Below are 16,627 nucleotides of genomic sequence, written 5' to 3'. Positions count from 1 at the left end.
TGACACCCATTTTACTGTATCCTTCTCTATACAGGCAACAAGCTGGCAACTGAACAAGTTCTGAGCTATATGTTTTCAAATCTTCATGACAGGGCATTAAGACAAAATATACGAAGTATACTCTCAGCGTGGTTTTCAAAGAGATTTTGTATACCATCAAATCAAGAACTTAACATGCCAACAGGCTACCCCCACCTATTCTGGAAGCCAAGACACTTATTAAAAGGTAGAAGAGCACTGTGTGACTGCTTCACATCCCAGATAGTAAGGGGGAGGTACACCTTGGTCACCTTGGCGATCAAGAATAGCACAAGATAGCACAACTTCTTCACCAGCATTCTTCCAAAAAATAGTCAATATTCTACCAGAAAGCAAGGCTTATACAACGTCACTTTCAAATCATAGTTAAAAAAAGGTTGGGCTTCTCAAACCAGGCAATTAATATGGAAATGGTCACACAACCTTCATGGGCTCTCCTAATTCCCTTTTGGGACTAAACAGACATGTGTTTGTAATATACCCTAATAAAAAAAACCCTTCCCATTTTATATCCTGATACAAAAGCATTTTGGCCTCAATTTTTTTCAATCCTGCCCCCAATCTCCTTCCCCTCACCCACGCGTTCTTTTCAAACAAAATGAGCCTTTGCCTGTGTCTATCCTCTGGAACAGGATTATAGTTTCACACTGAGTCTGTTGCCTGGTTTGCAGTAGCAGATGATCTGTCTGAAAGCCGTTCATTCAGCTTCTGCTCTGGGCAAGACAAATTGCCAACCCACCCTCTCCTTTAGCTTACAGGTGACACAAAGCTGGAGGAAACCTTTCCTCAGCACTCAGTGCAGCTCCCAGCAACTAACTTTTCTACAATACTGAATAAAAGCTTCCTTTTCAAAACATGTCCTGTGTTGACATCACATTTCTTGAATTCTTCAGATGTTCTTGTTTGAGGACAGGAAACAAGAACATAAATATACATACACTCATCCACCAACTCAGATACAGGTGTTAAAAAGAGTAAGTCAGAACCGTATCTCTTACCAAGCGTTTTAATAGGTCCATTGCTTTTTTAAAAAATAATTTTAAAAGCTTTTCCTATTGCTTTTTGTTACAATCACTTGCTGTGCAGATTTTCAGCTTCAGTATTAAACTGGTAGTGAAAGATTGGCATAGATTCTCTTCCAACATGAAGCAGAACAGCCACGCAGCAATAAGCAACACCAGAATCACTTCAGTGGTAAGCATCAGGTTCATTTAATTCATTTAATAACATTTTCTGCTGGAAGCTATGTCACAGATGCCAGATCCAGAAGCAGCATCTCTGTTGCCTGCATTTTAGTAACCCACTTGTAGTCAACATCCAGCAATTTTACTGTTTCAGTCTTCTTCCGACAGCACTTGGCTTTAAGGAGAGGCTCTTTATCATAAAGGACAGCCACATGCATGACTCATGCCTCTGCAGCAGAAAATACAAACCTTGCCCCAAACCAATTACTTTGTGAGGAAAAAAAAAACAAAAACAAAACCAAAAAACATTTTGAAAATAAAAGTATAAGCAAGGTAAGATCAAAAAGGTATTACATGATTCAGGACCATCTCTGCCAGAGTGGTTTGATCCAAACTGGTAGATGTGAAAACAGCGCGACAGGCCAGCGGGCAGGGACCTGCTGCCTCTCAGAAAGACCAGCACACTCCAGCTTCTCTCTCTTGTCCCATGTGCTGATGGCCCAAGAACTAGGGAGCCTTCAGACAGTAAGATCCTTAAATGATGGATACTGATAAAACCAGAGGTTCTTCTACCAGCTGAGCTACAGATGCATTGCTTTGCATTCAGGCATTGATTGGTGTCACTGCATCCTGGCAACGTAAAGGAACTTCTCCTTCCTCAGAGCTGCGTGTTTGTATCTTTGGGTGACTGGAAAAAAGGTCAATTAGATATAAATAATCCAGCCTTGCATATTCCTTCTCTAAGTTACTGAACATAACTGTTCACTAGTCTTGCAAGAGTCATCTTAAGCTTGAACTTCTGAGATTTCCTGCTTTGAAGATCATTATAACAACCCTGAAGTGCTTTTTTTACCGTGCGCTATTCCTCCTTCTCAAGCAGGGCTGAATTAAAGATCAGGCCGCTGCTTCCTCGGGCAGTCCCGAGGTTTGCTCTGCCCCATCCCCGCCAGTCTCCAGCCTCCGCAAGTGGCCAGTACGTGCCTGTCCTCCCCACATCTCCCTCCTGCTGTAACGGCCTCCCCGCCGGGGCCTGCTGGCTGCCAGGACCAGGGAGCCCAGCCGGCGCCTCTCTGTGTCCCCCCTCCCCTGGGTGCCGCTGGTGGGGACGCGCCCCTCCCCAAGGGCAGTGGGGGGGAGCCAGGGTCTTCCCGCAGGTGCCCTCCCCCGGCTCACCTTTAGATCTGTATGGCAGGCCTGCTCTGAACTGCCAGCTGAGACGCCATCTCAGGGCTTTTCAACTGCTCTAGCTCCCCGTTTCCCGGCTGACAGCCTCACCCTCGCACACACACCTTGATAAAGGCACCGCTTGTCCCAGCAGCCAGAATCCCTCCAAAGGGCCCTCTCTCCCCAACCTCTTCCCCTACAGCAGGGCTAACTCTCTGACTGCTCACAGGGGGCAACGCCTTTAGCACCCTGAGACAACTCTGAATATGCACAGATGGATTTTGAAGGCTCTCAAGCTCCGCTTCCACCCTACTTCAGCAAGACTGATGAGCCTCATGCTGGTCTGCAGGAGTCATCCTCACCTGAAGCAGGTCAGGTCAGTTCAGAGGGTGTTTTTTCTTCCCAGCCATGCTTGACAGAGGAGCCCAACCTCACTGTTAACTCTGCTTCCTTGATTTACTTATATGCCAATCAATTTAAACCTGCAGTATTTTACTTATATCAAGCAGAATCTTAGAAACACAAGCACATTGCGCCAAGGCACAAAAATGAAAGCCGAAGCAAACAGCTCAGTGTTGTTTAACATGCATGAAGTTAAATAAAAAGGTAGCGGGCTTACTATGCAGGGTGATACTAATTCAGCAGCTGCAGAGGCTGAATTCCCCCAGAGCCCAGACAACACAATGCCTGTTGCAGCCAAACAACCTTCCCGCAGCCGCCCCAAGCGTGCCCTCTGCAATTAAAATGCTACAGCAACACTGGCTGCTAATTTGGCCACTGGATTTCCACTGAAACCACCAGCAAGAAAGCAAATGGTGTGTTCTGGGCTTTGGTATATTGCTATGAACAGCACAGACAAGAGAGAGGAAGAAAAAAACATCCAGACTGCAACCTACCCTTGGAAGTTATGCAAGAAGAGAGGTACACAATGATCTTTTCCCACAGCAAAGGTTCCAGCTACAATTGCAAAACCCCAGCTATCACACAGGGACTCTTTCATGAGGTCTCCCAGGGTCACCAGTCTGTTCAGAATCAGCAGAGAGGTGGCACGGCAAGGATCCTACCATATTGCCATGGCTGGCTGGCAAAGCTAGTTGTCTGGGGAAAGCCAGCATGCTGCAGCCAGCACTGCCAGCACCGTCTGAATTCACAGGCTGGAAGGCCATGAGGGGCCACGGCTGGCCGTGTCTTGGCCCACTGGGCTTGAGTACGGGCTCAGCTCCCCGTGCCATGTGGCTCATGTTGGCTTCAGGACTGGTGCTCAAGTTCAAGCATGCGTTTCTTTCATGCTCGTCTTTCTCCCTCCACATTTCTTCCCAAACCTGAGTTTTACCACCTGGCAAGAAAATAGCTCACTCCAAACTCAAGCCAGAGAGTGACCCAGCATACATGGACAACATGCCAGTATAAACAGACCCCTTGCAATTGCTGTAAGCTTAGGTACAATACAGGCCAGAGTACTTTTCTAAACTACAGCATTTTTTTCTGAAAACCAACTAATCTTTACCTAGAACTCTCCAGTCATAGAAACTGACTGCAATCCTCTGCAAAATTTTCCTTCTTTGTTAAACTATGGTGTTTATTTGAAGTTAAAATGTAGCCATACTTTAAAACCCAGCTGGTGGAATTTGTTAGACTGAAGCAGATATGCCTCTGCCAACTGTAGCCTTCTAAAAACCATGTGTCTTGTCTAGACTAGTCACCTGGTTTCCATCTACAGAGAGATAAGCACTTCCAGAGGGTCCTTCCGTCATATTAACACAGCAATTGATTAAATAAGAATTATCTCTGTGAGGGCACCCCTCTCCTTCCACTGACTGTGAAGGAAAATTTGTCAACTTAGATTAAGGGACTAAACTTTAGCTATCTAATATCTTGTGAGACAAGTCCTTCTCCTCACCAAAGATTTGTTATCAAGCTCCTTTTACCATGTAGACCTTCCCCACAATATTATCAACTCTACATTTATTATTACTTTCACATAGATTGCTTTCCCAGGCACTAATATATCAAGACTAATTTCTAATAGCCACTAAGCAACCAGAAATTAAATTATTTTAAGAATTCTTGAGATGAATTGCCTTACACTCTTTATGACACTCATTCAGGGTTCATAATCTTTGTTGCCTCTTGCAATAATTTAAGAGACAAAGCACTGCTGGGAACAGTATGTGTCCCTCCACCCCCTCCAGCTGAAAAAATTTGCAGATTTCAAGAGAAATCTCAGAGAATGGGAGAGGTAAAAAATACACAAAGAGCAATCACTACAGATACTGAGATTTATTGCTGATTTTCTCATTCTGCAAAGCTGTCAAATCGCCGCAGTTCCAGAAGGGGATTATCTCCAGAAGCCCCACGGCCTCAGTCACTGTGCCAGTTCAGATGACGTGACTAGAGACCTGTGTGCAGCAGCTTGCTGCTTACGGAACAGTTGGAGACAAAATCCATCCTTCCTGATCCTGAATTCATGGCAGGATTTCAGCACTGACATTGTTTGGTACAACCTGCTGTCAGCTTCCAACAAAAAAACTGGGGGCATCCTGTGGGGAATGCTGCTTTTCCTGAGTTCAGCTCCCTGTGCAAGAAGCTGCTACTGCGAGGTTCTCACACAGAGCCATCAGCATGAGACAGTGCAGTTTTTCCTTTACCACATCAATCAGAAATAGTTTGTCTTGTGCTTTGAGGCAAAGGCTCCTAACCATCCTGCCAACTATGCACTGCTCACTTACCAGCACTATTAATAGAGTAATTTTTCTTTCTTAATAAAAAAAAACAATAGGTCTCTTTCCTCATGTTTGGTTGCACTTCTTCATTCCTGCTGCCGCATTTTATTCATGATAGGGTCTCTAGGCTGCAAGTCAGCTTTTTTCCAGCTGGTGAGATCTGGTCCCTCTTTATGTGCCCATCCTTTCTGTGTAAACAAGCAAAGCTTCTCCAACTCCGCTGATCACAAGGCTGTAAACAAAGTATAACACGAATTTAGCATCAGGCAAGTCCCTCTATTTGATACAATGCCAAACAGCACAACATTAAGAGAAAGCTATTATTTTGTCTAAATACATTTCAACCTAAAGACAGTAACCCAGGTGACATTTTCATTCATCTTGCTAAGAAAAGGCTGAAACCAGAAATGTCTTATTTAACTCATCTCCTCAGAAACTACCCTTCCTATATTTTAGGGCTGGTGGCATTCAAGTGAAAATATACAGACAGAAATCTAGATAGAGAAGCTGCACACCCGCTAGCAAGAATAGGAAAGGCAAGAGAGTTTGAACATCGTTAGGTTAATGATTCCCCCTTGCAATTTCTGTTTGTGTTCTGTCCTGAAAACTTGCCTCTTGACAAAGTCGGGAGGAGATGTAAAGCCTAGGTTTTAGGGACTGAGGAAATGGGGAAAAAGAATTTTGCTTTGGGGAGATCCCACTGGTGTAGTGAGGCTGGTAGAAATTCCCGTTTGCTCTCTTTGTGAGGCACCTGGTGAAAGAACCTGTCCCAGCCGAAATGCCGCGTGTGCCCACGCGCGCCCTCCCTGTGCTGCTCACAGCGCAGGGGTGGCACTAACGCTTCTCCCCAGCAGCCAGGCTGGAAGCAGGGCTCCAAATCAGCATGAATGGTTTTACAAACAAAACCATTCATCAAAAAAGGCTGTCGACCCATTCAATCCATGCAATAGTTAATAATCCCCAAATCTCCTCTGCTGCCTCTCGTAGTTGACAGGAATATGGTAGGATACCGGCTCTTCTCCCCTTTTACAACAGTGCAAAGCTAAGGGAACTGACCTTCCATCTTAGCCTCATGGCTTATTTAGCTTATGAAACAGAAAAGCTCCTTAATGAACTTTATAAACAAAAAAACCAGTCTGTTAAGTTCATTTGTAAGAGGGTGCTTTTTTTTTTTCTTGGGGAAAAAAAAAAAAGCATGTAAAGCTGAAGGATCTCTGGTCTTTAATAGCATTACATTCCCTTAAATCTTAGCTTTGGTAAGCTGTTTTAAAAATCACATAATTGCCCCTGTTCCCAAGAGGAACAAACATTGTATAACAAGAGTACAAAATCTTACAGTTACACAGTGAACAGCCCTGGAAAGTAGGTGCTACAGACAGTCTGTAGACAGTCGACTGTGGAGACAGAATATCTTTGGGTGTGGAATTATCAGCGAGGAGCAAAGGGCTGCAAATGCTGCAAGCTTTTCAAAAAGATCTAAAACACGTGAGTCTGTTCGCCTGTAATCACTAACAGCCCCTGAGCATTTTTCTCTAGAGCAGGTTAACCCCCATGTCTTGCCCAGATTTCAGCTCCAGTTACAAACATAACCTCTGCATTAACTCCTTTGGAAGTTAAGGTTGGATAATGTATTCTTTATCCTAAAGGAAAAAAAAAAATCAAGTGCATATAGCAAGACCTAAAACCAACAGAGCCTTAGAAATTACTCTTTTTTCTTTTTTTTTTTTTCGTTTGTACAGATGTGTTTTCTATAACATTTTTAACAGAGACTTTAAAAAAGAAACCTACGTCTGATGTATCACTCTAAAAATTAGACTGGCAATTATGTACAAAAGATAGTAAACTGCACAGCCCTGTTCTGTAGAAAGGTGCCGGCATCTAAATTGTTCTTTAATATCTTATGTCAGAGAAGAGGAATCCCTTTCTGAAGCATTTGAAGTCCCAGGTATTCACATGCTCATGTAATTCAAATTACTAGGCCAACAGAAACCATCGTTGTAACTTCAAGATGAAGCAGAGCAAAAAACATGGCTAAATGCCAACCCTTGATTTACCTTCAATTTACCATCTGGCAAATATTCCAGCTTCTGTTTATTGTGGGGTGACAGCTAACTGCGTTTGCCCATCATTCAGATATTAACATACAATATTGTCCATGACAACACTGGAGCAACACTAAAAAACTCAAGTGATTAATGATCTCATGAGTGCTTTGCAGCTGCTATCATCTAGCAAACTACTTCCAGAGCTTTGCTGATAAGCCAAAGCACTACTGATGCACAAGCAATAACAGAACTCAAATACAGAAGTAAATAAAAGAAATGGTTACCTTTTTTGAATCATGACAATCAAAGCATAACAGTGGCCCAAGGGCTAAAGCGAAGTTTCTTTTAAAGATACAGATGTGTTTATCATCTATATGACTTTCAGAGGCAGTGCATATAGGGCATGTCGCGTGTGCAACTATTCGGGTCCCTGTGCTCACGTTAACAAAGGTACACATGACTTCTTGGAAAAATGTCAGTGAATACATACATATTATAAAAGCCTACCTCTAGCACGCACATGATAGACCTGCACAAACACATGCAAAACATGGTGAAGAGCAGCAAGTTAATGGCCTAGACTAGGAGTGTTGTAGTTGCATTGACATTAGTTTAGCCTCTTACACACACAGGCCACATAAAGGTATTGCTAGAGCTCAAAAAAATACATGACTTATTTTAGTATTTGAGACTACATGCACCTAACATACACACAGGGATACATATTCACACATATGTATATGGGGCTAGTTTAAACTAAGATTCTTCTTCCTGAGATTTATCACACCTGGAAAAATAATACACTAATTCCATTCAGTGCAGAGCTGAATCTTTAGGATGGCAATCAAACTGTAAGGAGAATAAAGGAAGCTCAAAGCTTTTCAAAAGCAAGCAGATTTTTATTTCCAATAACAAATCCATCCTCAGAGATACATGCCTAACCCCGTATTTAGTAGTTATTTGCATGGCAGAAGCATTTAGGAGCATCAGCCATGGGCTGGGGTTCCCTTTCACTGGGTGCTATACAAACACAGACCAAAACCATTGTCTTTGACCAAAGGAGTTTGCACCTCAGTCCTTTATATTACCACCTAAGAAATTCAGGTTATGTGATTCGTAATGTGTGGCCACACATTACAAAATCCAGATGCAGCTTTGGAAAAAGTTTATTATCGTTATATTTCTACTATTTTAATTTTATGCATTCACAGTACATACTGCGCTAGGGAAACTTGAATGCATTCCATTGGTTAAAAAGATGCTGTCACCAAACCATGACTCCTGTGTTTTATTTCCAATTCCACCACTAATTTATAGTGTGACTTTGAATGGGTCATTTATTTGCCTATTGCATCCATTTGTCTAGCTGTAAAACATGCTGAGTGAATTGTGGTGAGGCTTAATGTCCAAAATGTCTGTGTTCTCCCACAGAGGAAGAAGAAACACTCTTCTATTTGTATTACTGTACCGCAGCCATCACTGCACACCTGGTTCTCCTTACATGCAAAATATTACTGGCACTAAAAGAACCTGACATTTAAAAAGTATTTCCACATGAAGCACTATGTGGAAACTGATTTTTACTGTTAAGAAAAAAGCTCACATAGGCACTTACCAGGAAATTGTTAGTACATTGGCAGTCGTGACAAAGAAGAACGGTGATAAGCTAGCAGTGATAACCTGTTAAATTGAAAGAAAAAAAAAAAAAACAAAAAACAAAAAACAAACCACTTTGTAAACTTGTGATATCACAAATGAAAACAGAAATACTTTTCCTGAAAATACATTTCTGCAAGTGCAGTTGCAATTTTATTTTCTTTTTTTTCTTTGTTTTCATAACCACTAGATGCAGCATCTCAAATAGATCATCAATGGACAGGAGAAACCCAATGAGTCTATGCTAGGCAGTGAGACATTGCTACATACAGAGCTTCCACTCCTGCCCAAGCCTCCCGATGTAAATACAGTGACTATACACAGGCACCTCCTCTCCCCTCGGGCCAGGGGGAGGCAGGCTAGAAACAGCAGAAAACGACCCAGCAGAGAGGGACACAAGAGCTGCACAGGCAGCTTAGGGCAGGAGCCTGACTGTGGGGTATTGCTGGGAAAGCACAAGCAAAACGTGCTGCTCCTTACGCTGGGAAACCGAGGGAGAAAATAGTATGACGGTCACGCATCACCGTTCCATTCTGACTCCTACAGAATGGGGACACAGCAGCGGCAGGGCAGGGAACCAGAGCAGAGGGTCCCTTCTCACACATCCCAGCTGGCCTGGCCTGGCAACCTGCTAGCTTTTATTTGCCAACAGCAGACTGGGGAGAGCAGTCAGATCCCGAGCCTGAAAAGCCTTATATTTCTGAGGAGAATGAGAGCCTGAAAAGTGTTTGTGGGTGTAGAAAAGCCAAAAAAATGTATAGGGTGTGGGGTAAAGAAAACAACGCAACTTCAGTAGGCTTATATTACAAATCTCTCATTACACTGAGGTGTCCCGGGCAGAGAAGCTAGGGGCAAATGACCTTAATACTTTCATAGCACTGATCCCAGAAACAGCTAGATCCTGACATAAAATGGTTTGTAACAGATCCCTGCCTCAACAGCTACGAAGCTACCACATCTGCAGCCTGCACGCAGTTTTGGACATTTTGCTGCCAGATGGATAATGTAAAATGGAAAGAGTTCAGAGAACAGTGACAGAGTCATTAGATGGAGGGATTGATTTTCAGTCAACAGTTAGGATAAGCAATGCCTGTGGGAAAGGAAGACTGGGTAGTGATTTACAAATACTTGGGAAACACAAGCACTGAGGAATGAAAGGAACTATTTGGGATAATGCAAAATTGCCCAAGGAAAAAGATGAAATGAAGAAACAAAACATTTAAATGATTATCAACTAAGATTTCCCAATCGTTGTTTGTCTAGCTGACTCCCAGGGGAGAGTCAGCAGAAACTTTATTCTGTAATCTATTACTTGTTAAAACCCTACTACACGTGCAGTAGTGAAGCAAATGCCATTTTAGAGTAGACTCTGTGCACCAAAGCTTGCACTAACAGTTTGTTAGTCAATACCCACGGCTGCATTTTAAGAGACATGGTTCTGAATCTGCCTGGAGTATAATCACCGCAGGACCACGAGCAGCAGCGGATGAAGAAGAGCTGGTTGTATGTCACTTCTCCAGCCCCGCTCCAAGAGTTAGCTGGAGAGGGGACAGTAATCTAAAGCTAGCAGTGGCAGCTGGCACCACACAGGAGCAGTGGTGCTCAGTAGGGACTATACAGTGAGTGCATTCTCTGGCCTGGTTGGGGATGTTCTTTACTTCAGGGAGACTCAGGCATGCAGATGTATTTTTTGCTTCCTAGACATTACCATAAATCACACCCTGACTGTTCTCCATTTGCCTGTAGCACGGGCACCTTGCAGAGGGAATGAGGCAGGAGATGGACTTGATCCAGGTAGGGTACCACAAGACTGCAGATCCACTTGATTCCTGCACAGCAATTAAATTGTTGGTATCAATATAACCACAGATAGACCTCCCGATACAAACTACTCATTCATCTGACTTAAGTATTTGCACACTGTCTACCACGGCTGTGTACCACATAGGCAATGTTGCAAAGCTTGAAGCTAACAGAAAAAGTGAGCTCCCACACCAGGGGAAAATCAAAGACACGTATCAGCTTTATCCCTACAGCCTGGTATGTATACATACAAGCAAACACATGACTAAATAGATGCACGCAAAAGAGACTGACAGAGAAGGACAAGTCACGAGCTCAGAGTTACTCTTCAAAACTCAAGAAGATGATACTGCAAGTGTCCACATTCAGGTCACACCTTGGCCTGTCTCATAGTCATTTGCAGTCAGAGTGTGCTGACACCTACTCCAAACAGTGGAACTAACCATTCAGGAGCTGAATCTTTCATGCACTTTACCTAAATACAGCTCCTAGGCTGGATATCCATCAGTTAAAATGCAGCACTCTAAAATACATCCACATCTTGTTCTAGCAGGCTGGATTCTCCCCTTATACACCTTGCAGCAGCTACACTGACCTACAAGGAACTATGTCTCATTTACATCAGTGTGAATGATTGTAGAATTAACTGCACTTAGGCTAATGCTAAGTTATTACATAGAAATATAGCGTATCATTACCAAGCATGTAAACAGGAACTAATGAATGATGCAGCTGTGGTACCTCCAGAGCATTCTTTTCTTTAAGCTGTTCTCCTCAAAGAAACTGAAGTGCTGTATCTGAGAAGTGACACAAGTTAAAGCTGTGTCACCCACTCCCTTGTAGAGTCCTGTTTATTAGAAACTTGAGGAGAGGCCAACAGCAGAGAAACAGGCATTTAAGAACTCTCCAAAAACAGGCCTTATCAAAAACAATACACCATTCTACTGCAATCATCCTAAACCTCTGCAAAAATGCACGCTGTAGCCTTTTGGACTATTACAGCAGAACACTGTTGTATTTTTGAAATATTATGTAACAGTCTCTCGGTGCCAAAGAGAAACAAAATGTGGGTTGGAAGAGCACATGAAGTAAGTGTGTGTAAGAAAAAAAACCCAAACCAAAACAAAAGGAAAACACGTTGCTAAAATGTCCACCTTTAAATGTCCATCTAAAAGAGGGATACATTTAAAAATGAAAAACAAGTTTCCAGGGAAGCTAACCATATAATTTGTTCTAGGGGAAGAATCTAAAGTCTAGGGACATAGTTCAGAAGGTAATTTTCTTTTAAGTACATTTCAGCATTTTCCAAAGTGTTTTAAGTACACATGTAGTTTAAAAAAAAACCACCTACACTAATGTTCTGAATGTCCTTTAAAAAAACTAAAACCACAACATACTAAGTGCAGTAATCTCTCTTCACTTTAAAGATCACAGTTGTCCTCCTGCGCATTCAGGTGACTTAGGAAAAGAAGTGAGCTTGCAAGACAAAAGAAAGCAAGTAAAAGGGCAAACTAAAGTTAATGACTTCCAGATATATTTTGGTGCTGAATCTTTAAAACTAGGAGGTAGAGAGGAAAATTTTAATTAGCTATAACCAGCACATTTTGAACAAAGGTCCCCAAGATTTTGACATATAGTCACTAATTCTACCAAGTGATACAGACTGGATCGTTGAACCCCAACAATTTTAGAAACAGGAATAGCTCCATGGACTCTGCCTACTTAATTGCTTAAAGGAACTGTGACCAGGCAGCACTGCAAAAGCTAATTTTAAAAACATTCTTATCATGAACATTTCTACAAAATTCTGACACAGCTATCAGGTTTTTTTTTAGGAAAAAAATCCAAGTGTAGCATCATTTAACAAAACATTTCCATGTGAGCTGAAATCGTTCCTGAGAAATCCTTTCAAACTCTTCTTTGCACAAAAAAAAAAAAAAAAAAGATTCAGTGATAGGAAAGACCTGCCCATTGTAACACAGAAACAGATGATGCTGAACTCATTGTATCTAACGACCATGGACATGCAAAAGCTCTAGGGTTTGTGTATCAGAGAAATCGTAACCATCAAAGATAACTCATCAGAAGTCGGTAAGGCATGAACTATGGTGAAGCATTAAGGAAGGATCATGAGGAATCACTTAGGAGGAAAAAAGTCTCTGTTTCCTCAGTGGTAAAATGCCTGTCTGAAAGGCTGAGCTTTGACTACTGGTACATCACAGCCTGGCGAAGCAGAGGGATGTGGGGCTCCAGAATATTAACTCACAATAAATGGGACAGTCAGAGGTTTCAAACTTCTTGCTTAGAAAAGATTCCCTGATTCAGTTCCCCACAAAAAAGGGTGAAAACTTCAAGTTCATTCTGGGAACCAAAGAGGTGCCCAGATGCCATACAACATCCTCCACACTGCTTCCATTTTCATTTACACTTAACAAGCTGCTCTGAAGGACAACACAGTGCCCAACTTCAGGATTGAAAGAGAAGAGAGTCAATTCCATCCGCCCAGAGTTTGCTCCTTATCAGGCTGAATTACCGGCAACAAGAAAAACAATGGCATCACTGAAGTGCTGACTAACAGAGATTTATAAAGCAGAAATATCCTAATGTGTGGAAGAACTTGTTGCACCATAGGGACAAATCCAGCACATAAAATAACACTTGCACGGGCAAAAAGAAGACTTAAGAAAGAATGTGCTCTTATGCATCTGCATTCATAAATTTGCTTTAGTGATTCATGAGTAGAGGGGAGCACTATCACCACTAGCTTTAAAGAGCTCCCAAGGAACTTTGATACAGACCACTACAAAAGTTATGACATGAATGATGCCCTTCTTTCTCCTAATCATATTATGGTTGGACAAGAAAAAAATGTTCCAATGAGAAAGCAAAATTTGTTTCATAAAAGTTGTTTTTAAAAAATTTGAAAAAAATTATAAATTAATTTCTAATTAGAAATTAATTTAGTTTTATAGATAATGAAATAAAAAATAAAGACTGTTCAGAGAATTCTTTGCTGAAGGACCTTAAGAACAGGCAAGATCACTGCTGAGCCAGCTTCCCTATTAGATCTATTTCTTGACCACATAACATCAGAAAATTCTGGTAAGTCTGACATGTGGCTTGAAGATAGGAGATGGCATCCTAAGGGTTCCTGGTCCTTGACAAAGCAGAAGCTTGGATGCTGGGAGATACAGATATGCAGGACTCTGCATTCTGTGCTGCTTTGCCTTCTCTGCCGACCAGCTGTGGTTATCCCACTGCCTCTACAATGTCAATGCTCGATCAGTTCAAACCAGCCAGCACTGGCTAAATAAATGTGCCATTCTTGACCAAGCTATCACTGATCCCTTACATCCCTGACTTTACAATTACTTTAGAGAAAGATTTTCAAGCTGGAAAATCTGGCTGTAGATCTTGAATATCTAGCATTTCTGAGGTGTTCAGGAACATGTTGTTTATATAGCCAAGAACACGGATGAGGACATTTTCAAAATTTAGATTCTGATTTAATCTTCCTATTTGGAATGGAAAGATATGGGGGATTTAGTCCAGACATGACCATGATTTGTTAATATTACAACTATACTTGTACATACCATATAAAAAGTATGTTTCCTCTGATTTGGTGTTAAACTGTCAGAAAGTTAAATGTCATAGTTCTTGCTGTAAGTGAATACAGAATACTATACAAAAGTTTTCCTTAGTTTGTGTACACAGACCCAATCCTTGTAACCTCACTTTCCCAAACTGCCAAAACCCCTGTTCCTTAGAAAAACACATATTTTTTCCAAAGACAGTGTTTTGAAACGACTCATCAAGTTCACTCACTGTTCAAAATAAATCATTCTATTTATCATCAGGTCATCTTCTCAAAACATCAGGAAAAAGCTTCTGATGTACGTAACCTTTGTTTTCATTCTACTGGTGGAATTAAAGCAATGTCAAGCTTTTTATAGACATAATATTTGTTTTGTCCCTCTTCAGCATGTTTTAACCAGCTGCTAAGATAATCATCAAAAATCGCCAGGGAAATGGATCACTGTTAGTGCCACTGAAAACAACTACATCAAGATAATCCAGCACTACCAAAAAGGCAAAAATTACAGCAGGCAAACATCAGTAACAACACATACTCTTTTGTTTCTTGAAGGACAGCCACTGCAACAATTTCCCAGATTTCACAGTTATGTCTCTTTTGTATATAAGTCTACTTGAGAGTAAGCGTATGTACATATGTGCACACAAAATGCTATGTCAGGTATGGAGATCTAGCAAAAACGAAACAAAATTCTTCAGAATAGGAAAAAAGGAACAGTTAATCTTTTAATGCCAGCTTCTGTATTCATTAGTTCACATGAATTTTCTAAGCTATTAACACCATTCTTCCTTCTTTACATACATTTTTCATCTCAGCTGGACTACAAGCCATTTCTACCTAGCTTTCCTCTGCTTTGCTACAACCAAATTTAAGGCAACCAAGCACTGCTAGATGGGTAACTTCTCTGCACCTTAGCAAGAATACGTTGATTCAGAGAGATCCAGCAGCTACAAAAACAGATGACCAAGTCATTGACTGGGACAGCCAACTACATGGAAGAACACTGAAGGACTTGGATTTCCCCTGTCTAAAGCCTGATTAAAATGGTCCAGTGTGTACTGACAGGCCTTTTTGAAACAACCCAGACTTGATACATCTTCGTAGAGCAGGTGCTGACTGTGAAGTTTCACAAACTGCAGAAAGTCAGCAATGAACAACAAGAGGCAGCAATGACCACCAGGAAGCTCACTGATTGTGGAAGGCTGGTACAGTCACTATAAACCTGCCATAAAGTCGACAGCAAAAATCCCTGCTAAAGGTGACAAACGTCGTACACATTCTCCCTCACAAGAAAGACAGGATGGGACTAGAAGTGAAGTCAAGTACAACCAGATTGCTTGTAAATACGGCAGGGAAAAATTAAATACAAAGAAAATATGGAGGAAAAAAAAAGACTATACTATTTTTCTCCCATGTTCATCAATCAAAATACAGCACTGTTAACAGCTGCAGGAGATCTCCTCCATCCTGCACAGTATCTGAATGAATCCTGCATTCAGAACGAGATCAAATTCAACGAGCATTAACTGTTTAATTTCAGGTCAGTTTTGGGGATGATCTACCACAGGAATAAAACCTTCCCTGGAAGCTCTCAAGCATATTGCCTACTGCAGTGAGGTGGCTTTCTGTGCAATCTGGATCATTTATAGAAGCTTGCAGACTCCTTGTAAACCATCTTTAAAATGCCAAAGCCAATCTCTGGTTAAAAGAGATACAGCAAATGCAGGCTTTCCAAACAACTCTCCTGTAAAGCCTCCTTCCCCTAGATATTGATTCAGTTGTACTAATCAACACATTGAAACGACCTGTGAGAGTTTTCAACTTCGTTCTGAGGGTCTGCTGTTATCAATCAAAAGGCAAGACAAAATATGCTGCTTAACCTAACGGCTTCAGGTGATAATGTAAGTCCCCTGAAGGAGCACTACTAATAAATCCACTGACAAGGAAGGATTTTAAGCAGAGACACAGCTTTTTCCAAGGAAAAGCAATGAACCTTTAGCCATGAACCACCAAAATAATGGCTCTTCCCAAAGGAAACAGCAATGCCATGATCCTGCCTGAAAAGCTGAGCAGCCCAAACAAGGGAAAGAAACGGGAAATGCAAAGTGAAGTACCGTGGAGAAAGAGGGAAAGCAAAACAGGTTTCACTCTCAAGTCTGCTCATTAGCTTAAAGCTAACTTGAGCATGTCTACTGCATTACTCTCACAGCCTGACCAAAGTGCGGACGTGCCCCAAGGGTTTTCATTCCCTGACTGACTTCAGTGGAGACTCTGTCTGTGAAATCAGCAGACAGTGCAATGAGTTTGTGCATTACAGCATATTTAGGTGCGTGTTGCTCATAGGTGGACTCTATTCAGCTCTCCTGAAGAAAGAAAACCCTTTAGCCCTCCCCGACACACATGCGGTTACTTAAA

The 16,627-nt window shown here is 41.7% G+C and overlaps 1 protein-coding gene across 7 annotated transcripts in view; it reads right to left on the bottom strand.

Moving 5' to 3' along the window:
* Positions 1–4,652: 4,652 nt before the first annotated feature.
* The window catches only part of TMEM241 (transmembrane protein 241), a 56,900-nt gene continuing 44,925 nt past the window's right edge, over positions 4,653–16,627 (bottom strand). For 2 of the 7 annotated variants that reach the window (XM_033001128.2, XM_033001129.2), the window contains exons 14-16: positions 8,771–8,835; positions 7,663–7,684; positions 4,653–5,342 (exon numbers count right to left, since the gene is read on the bottom strand). In XM_033001128.2, coding sequence (XP_032857019.2) covers positions 5,220–5,342; positions 7,663–7,684; positions 8,771–8,835 — 210 coding nt within the window. In that variant the 3' untranslated portion in view covers positions 4,653–5,219. Of the gene's footprint in view, positions 5,343–7,662; positions 7,685–8,770; positions 8,836–10,519; positions 10,641–16,627 lie in introns of all 7 variants that reach the window. The other 5 variants (XR_004408341.2, XR_004408340.2, XM_033001132.2 and 2 more) reach the window with 5 other exon arrangements.

This window comes from Tyto alba, unplaced genomic scaffold, assembly GCF_018691265.1.
Source record: "Tyto alba isolate M040663 unplaced genomic scaffold, T.alba_DEE_v4.0 Super-Scaffold_27, whole genome shotgun sequence".
Taxonomy (NCBI): Eukaryota; Metazoa; Chordata; class Aves; order Strigiformes; family Tytonidae; genus Tyto; species Tyto alba.
Note: the sequence above shows the minus strand (reverse complement) of the source record. Positions and strands in the feature narration are given on the sequence as shown.